Source organism: Erigeron canadensis, chromosome 1 (genome assembly GCF_010389155.1).
Source record: "Erigeron canadensis isolate Cc75 chromosome 1, C_canadensis_v1, whole genome shotgun sequence".
Classification (NCBI taxonomy): domain Eukaryota; kingdom Viridiplantae; phylum Streptophyta; class Magnoliopsida; order Asterales; family Asteraceae; genus Erigeron; species Erigeron canadensis.
The window spans coordinates 7,084,229-7,090,228 of record NC_057761.1 but is presented as its reverse complement, the minus strand read 5'-3'; the positions used below and the strand labels follow the sequence as shown (position 1 = coordinate 7,090,228).

General features: G+C 33.7%; 1 protein-coding gene across 1 annotated transcript; it reads left to right on the top strand.

The window, feature by feature from the left end:
- Positions 1-1,921: 1,921 nt before the first annotated feature.
- On the top strand, positions 1,922-4,767 carry LOC122581424. Its single transcript, XM_043753656.1, has 6 exons — positions 1,922-2,123; positions 2,932-3,012; positions 3,529-3,657; positions 3,801-3,863; positions 3,988-4,112; positions 4,349-4,767. Exons 1-6 carry the CDS (start codon positions 2,031-2,033, stop codon positions 4,539-4,541), a joined length of 684 nt encoding a protein of 227 aa, XP_043609591.1. The 5' UTR covers positions 1,922-2,030; the 3' UTR covers positions 4,542-4,767.
- The last annotated feature ends 1,233 nt before the right edge of the window (positions 4,768-6,000 follow it).

Sequence of the window (6,000 nt, the reverse complement as noted above, 5' to 3'; positions counted from 1 at the left end):
GTAACGTTACGTCTATTTTCTACCGTTAATGGCATCATGTGCCCCTCACGTGAGGAGCAATATTGTCTTTTTATATAAATGAGGACTATTCTTGCAACTAAACCCAAAAAAAGCTTTTCTTTTATTCATTTTAAACAATATGGACTCCTTTTTCTTTTGTTTCTTCCCTTTCGAACTAATCCAGAACAAAAGAAAAAAAACAAAAGTGTAATTAACTCAATAATAATATATGTAAAAAGAAAAGATCTACTACTACTTATCGAAGCCAAGATCAACTAATGCTACTGAATCTGCTACCTTTTTTCCTGGATATCGATCAATCCCTAAATCAAATAAAAAAAAAACCCACCCAAAGAATATAGATATCGATATCGATCTATATCTATACAACTACCCCATCACCGCCACCGTACATTGAATCGGAAGTGAAGTTTAAGCCCAACAAAATCAAATGGCGGTTCCAGTCAACCTCACCACCACCCAATCCGCTGGAAACAGCCGTGAATGACGGCAAAAACCAATTGATGTTGTCGTCCTTCTCATCCTCTACAAAAATTGAAATTATCCAAGATGAACAGAGGTGGCGTTGGCGGCGGTGGATCTGATATATATTTGTTCATATACAATTTACCATCATCACCAAACTGTGGCCGCATCATCAGATCTTGTTGCTTTTTTGTGCTTGTCGAGAGAATGCAAAGGGATGGTGTGTGCTAACTATTTAAAACCTTGAACAAAATTAATCTGGGAGATATGATAGCAATTAGCAAATGAAGATTGTGTGTTTGATGGTTTTTTATTTGTTAAAAAGACAATAGAAAATGAAAGATTTTACTGTAATTTCCTTATGGGAGTGATGATATGTACTCACATAAGGTTGAGTGTGCTACCATTCAAAGGGAATTTTTGATCTTTTGTCTGTTTCCGTGTTTTGATTTTTTTTTTTTTTAGTTAATTAAAACTTTAGGTTTTGATTATTGGATCTTTTGAAGAGAAAGAAGATGAATAAGAGGAGAGAAGGAAGAGAGAGAAACAAAATCTGAGTTTTTGGGTGAGATGCAAGAATAGGCCTCGTTTATATAAAAAGACAATATTGCCCCTCACGTGAGGGGCACATGATGCCATTAGGCCAAAATTGCAACAGGCGTGATATGATAGGGATGCGTTTCACGACTTTGCATATTTTTGTATCAAACTTGCAAAATGTGTGAAACACAAGGACAAAAATGCAATTCGTTCAACGAAAAAGTAGAAACAAGTAGTGGTGGGGATGTCGTGTGAAAATTGGTTGTCAGTTTGTGTCTCCTATTATTCAATGCGTATATTATTTATTTATTTATTTATTTTAAATATCACTGTTATTATTTATATATAGTATAAGGATATGTTTTAGAAAATGAAAATGGAGTTATTATATAAAGGTGTAACATAAGATGAATCTTGTCATTTGATATAATTTATATTTGAATTTTTTTAACTGAATTCCATTGAATTTTGTCAATAAAATACAACACAAATTTTAAAACTGTCAGATTTCAATTCCCATGAATTCTAATTTCTTTAACAGATTAAAATTCTTTCAAAAACATTCTACGAACCAAACGACCCCTTAACTTGATAAAATATTAAAAAAAAACCTGCGTAATCTAAAGTCTAAGTGGATTAGATCAAGAGATTAAACAGAGCTAGGGAACTCCAATACACATATAACATACGGAGATAGCTAATATACTGTTAACAACATTTAGTTGACTGCTGTTACCCTTACATTCAAAGGGATGATTATTGATTTATGAGAGACTTTTACAAAAGGGATGATTATTGATTTATGAGAGACTTTTGTAAAAGTAACAGTAATGTTATTATTAGCATTTTATATTTCACCATAACATATTTGGAGTTTTGGACCAAAACAAAACGCTAATCCAAACTCAATCAGGGATATACTTTCCCAAACTAAAAAATATAATATATTCAAATACTCAATTGTACTGCTGGGTTCTAATCAGAGTGGGTGTGTGTGTGTGAAAATGGTTGAGGGAATTGGAGTGGGAAATAGATACTGGGTATTGAGACATGGTAAAAGCATTCCAAATCAAACCGGTCTCATTGTTTCATCCATGGTTTGTTTGCTTGTTTCTTTCTCTCTCTTTACTATCACAAATACTTCTCTTATATATCCATCTCTATAGATAAATTTTGTAGCTTTTTATTCATTTATTTATTAGTGGGGGATTTAATTATGATTAATCCAACAAATAGACTGATTACTCCGAAATCAATAATTATTAAATATTCATCTGATTAGTAAACATTGCTTGAAGATGTAGACAGTCATTTCCATAAAGGGTAGAGAGATCGCTTCTAGTAAAAAATTTGACTTAGTTTTTAGAAGTAACTGCTCAGTGCCGCCTTCGCTTCTAGTAAAACATTTGACTTATAAAGTAACAAGTGTTTTTAATGATACTAAAATATTGTCATTGCAGAGTTTGTCGTACTTTTATATCGTAAAGTTTCAATTCCCGGTAGCTTTGAATTTGTCGCTTGACTTGCTTATCCAAAAGCAAAGACCTCCAAACTACAGGAATTACATTTATAAAAATGAAGAATTTGTACAATGTATGATAGGTTTGAAATAAATAAAAGAAAATATGGACGGGGGATGGTAATTAGGAATGTGATGTGATTAGAGTTAGAGAGTTGCTACTCTCTTTATAAATGTATGATAGGAGATTGAAGTGTTTGGGCATGGTGGAAAAACAAGTACTTTAACAATGTGCAAAATAGCTACTTTAAAGAGTGGCCATTTACATTAAATATAAAGAATCTTAAGATTGACATTATGAATAACTGAATGTTATGTGAATGCCCTTTTTCGTGATCTATATCATTTGTATTAGGTTCATATCATGATATCGAGCTTGTTAACAGGAAAATGGGACACTCGAGATATACAAGTTAGCTTCAGAAGGTATTGATCAAGCACAATTGGCTGGTGAGCTATTCTTAAAGGTAAGAGCTTATGTTTATACATACTTTTTTTTGTTCCATTAAAACTGCAACAGTTATCTTTTGTATAAAATCTTGAGAAAACTGCAATGTATTCCTTGCTGGCATGATTTCAAGCTTAAATGGGCTATTTTTTCATTCTGTCATTATTACAGTTTATTGTTATCCATTGTGGTCAACTAGATACCTATTCTTTGCATTGTTGAGGACATGTGACAATGAACATCACACGTGCAAATAATAATTCACTTACAAACTGAACATAAAAGAATTGCTCATACTTTTAGCAAAATCATAACCCAAGTAACAAAGTTGTATTTTGAAGTATGAGTAGCACTCAAGGTATATTCATAGTAGGTTCTCTTAATAACATTACGTCGTAGGGAGTATCTTTGAACTTGATTGGTATAAGATGTTGTTAAGCTTGTATAAATATTCTAGTTGAACCTCACTATACCAGTACACGTTGTATGGTTGCATTTAAATGTTACTGTTGTATATGGTATGAAATTTGTGCAGGAACTGAAGGAAAAGGCCATACCTATCGAAAATGTCAGAATCTGTTATTCTCCATTTTCAAGAACCACTCACACGGCCAATGTGGTTGCTTCTGTTTTAAATCTTTCTTTAGATGGACCTCAATGCAAGGTAAGACAATGCACAAACACACTTCAAATTTGTTTCAAAGTTCCTTGCATCAGTCTACTATCAATACGATAATGATTGTACAGGTGGTTAAATTTGTAGTCTAATTTATGTACTTATGGAAAAATTATTTTTCTGATATGCAGGTCTATGAAGATCTTCGAGAGCGTTATTTTGGTCCTACATTTGAACTTCAATCTCATGATAAAGTAAGTTAAAGACACTTTTTACTTTTAGTTGTAGTATTTTTTAAGAACATGTTGCTATCTTGTTTTATTTAAAAAAATTTTGAACAAAATCTTGTACTCTAATCCAATCTTTTTTCACGTAAAGTACACGGAAATATGGGATCTTGATGAAATAGATCCGTTCATGAGGCCAGAAGGTGGGGAAAGTGTTGCTGATGTTGCCTCCAGACTCACAAGCGCCTTGATGCAGATTGAGTCTGAATTTCAAGGGTAAAGAATAATTAACTAGCTCTCGGTTCTAACATTGATTAAGTAGTTGTTCTTTGATATTTGCCTTTATTAATAATGGTCTGCCTCCTTTGCGCCGCCTTCCTAATAGAAGCCGCCGGGTTGACCCCGAAGGCCTTCTATTTGTCTGGTTGAATTTTGCGGGTCTTGTAAATTGTTAATCTGTGTACTGAATGAAATGGACATGGAAGCTAATACCATTTATGTTGATGTTTCAGATGTGCAATCTTGATAGTCAGCCATGGTGATCCATTGCAAATCCTACAGACAATATTCAATGCAGTTCGCGAACAAGCAGGACCTGATGGTGGTGATCTGGTATCACGAATAGAGGCAATCAAAGTTCCATCAGTCCTTTCGCAACACCGTAAGCATGCACTGCTAACTGGACAACTACGAGCTGTTGTGTAAATTCTTCCTTCATATTAGGCGAGGCAATAATATATGGCTAATAATCTACCAAGGATAGTTTATCTTAATTATTAATTCTTGATGAGGATCAAGTTGTGATAAATCATCACAACTCATTGATATAATCATTTGAAACTTGAATGATTCTGAATCGACTCCTATTCATGGATATTGTATCACCAAATGCTCGCTGTACTCTTATGAAGGATTTATCGTTTGGTTGCTACTACTTTGTGATCCTTCAATAGCTTTTTCATCTTATACTTCGGCCGTTACAAATTGTCTTTCTAATGCCTGTGGATGACTAAATTGGTTTGTCACCTTCAATAGTTATCTAACTCTCCTTGCAAATAGTACTCTTCTCGATACAAATCTTTTTATCATTTAGTGTATCTTCATGTCAACACTAGAACCAGACAATGATAAAACCATCTTCAAATATGGATCTCAAATAATGTACCCTAAGCTTCCATAACCCCTTTTAATCTGGTAAACAAATAACTTAAAGAAATAGAGCTATTGCTAGCTGCTCCAAGATTAAGTTCATTCCAGCAATTTTGACAACAGTAAATGCCTTGTGTAAAATGTATAACAAAATACCAAAAAAGAGTTAGCTTAGTGGTAAGGAAAATACCTTGGTAACCTTAAGGTCTGAGGTTCGATCTCCACTTGGCATAAAAAAGTTATTTCTTTAAGGCACCCGTTACCAATGAAATCTAGGCTCACACGTGAAGTTTAAATACGCAGGTTCGATCCTTCGGGGTGCCCAGATTATGTTGGGATTTAGAATGGAGGTATTGTATGAATATCACATGGGTCATACGGGGTGAGTCGATGGGTATCCAATTGTGGTACCGAGGCTAAGGTTCACTTTATCCTTTTTAAAATGTATAACAATATAAGGCCATATGCAACAAGACATACTTAGATATTAAATGATCGCGCACAAAACAAGATCGACCCTCGAGTTTTTTGGCTAACAGTCGGACATAATTGTGCATTGGAAAGCAACTCTTTCCCAGTTTGGTTAACCCAAATTTGATATGGTCTGTCAGCTTTGAAGTTCTCTTTTAATTTTGGGAATATATAATATACTGTTAAGTGTTACAGTAGATAACTTATTTGCTGTCAAGTCTTTTTAAGTCCATTCTCTATTTTAAGCCCACTAACCTTTCCAAGTCCCGCATTTATCAGGCGCCAAGAAAACTTTTAATATCCCTTCCTAATACATCTGCTTTGCATCCCTCCCTAATTCTAAATTCCAAATACATCTGATTATTTTCTAGTATTGAAGAATGACTTTTCCAATCAATTTTAACATGGATTGCTTGAATGAGATCGATTCAAGAATGGTTGATTCAATCATTGAAGAACAACAAGTACATTCAGGTTTGATCTAAGTAATGTTTTTATATATTTGAACTAAAGATACTCATAGTTGTAAATTATGTATTTCTGC

Bases quoted from the DNA above. Each gene is read 5' to 3' on its own strand.
- LOC122581424 (XM_043753656.1), top strand. From the start codon at position 2,031: ATGGTTGAGGGAATTGGAGTGGGAAATAGATACTGGGTATTGAGACAT. The intron at 3,864-3,987 runs GTAAGTTAAAGA...TTTCACGTAAAG, and splicing joins AACTTCAATCTCATGATAAA to TACACGGAAATATGGGATCT. The intron at 4,113-4,348 runs GTAAAGAATAAT...TTGATGTTTCAG, and splicing joins ATTGAGTCTGAATTTCAAGG to ATGTGCAATCTTGATAGTCA.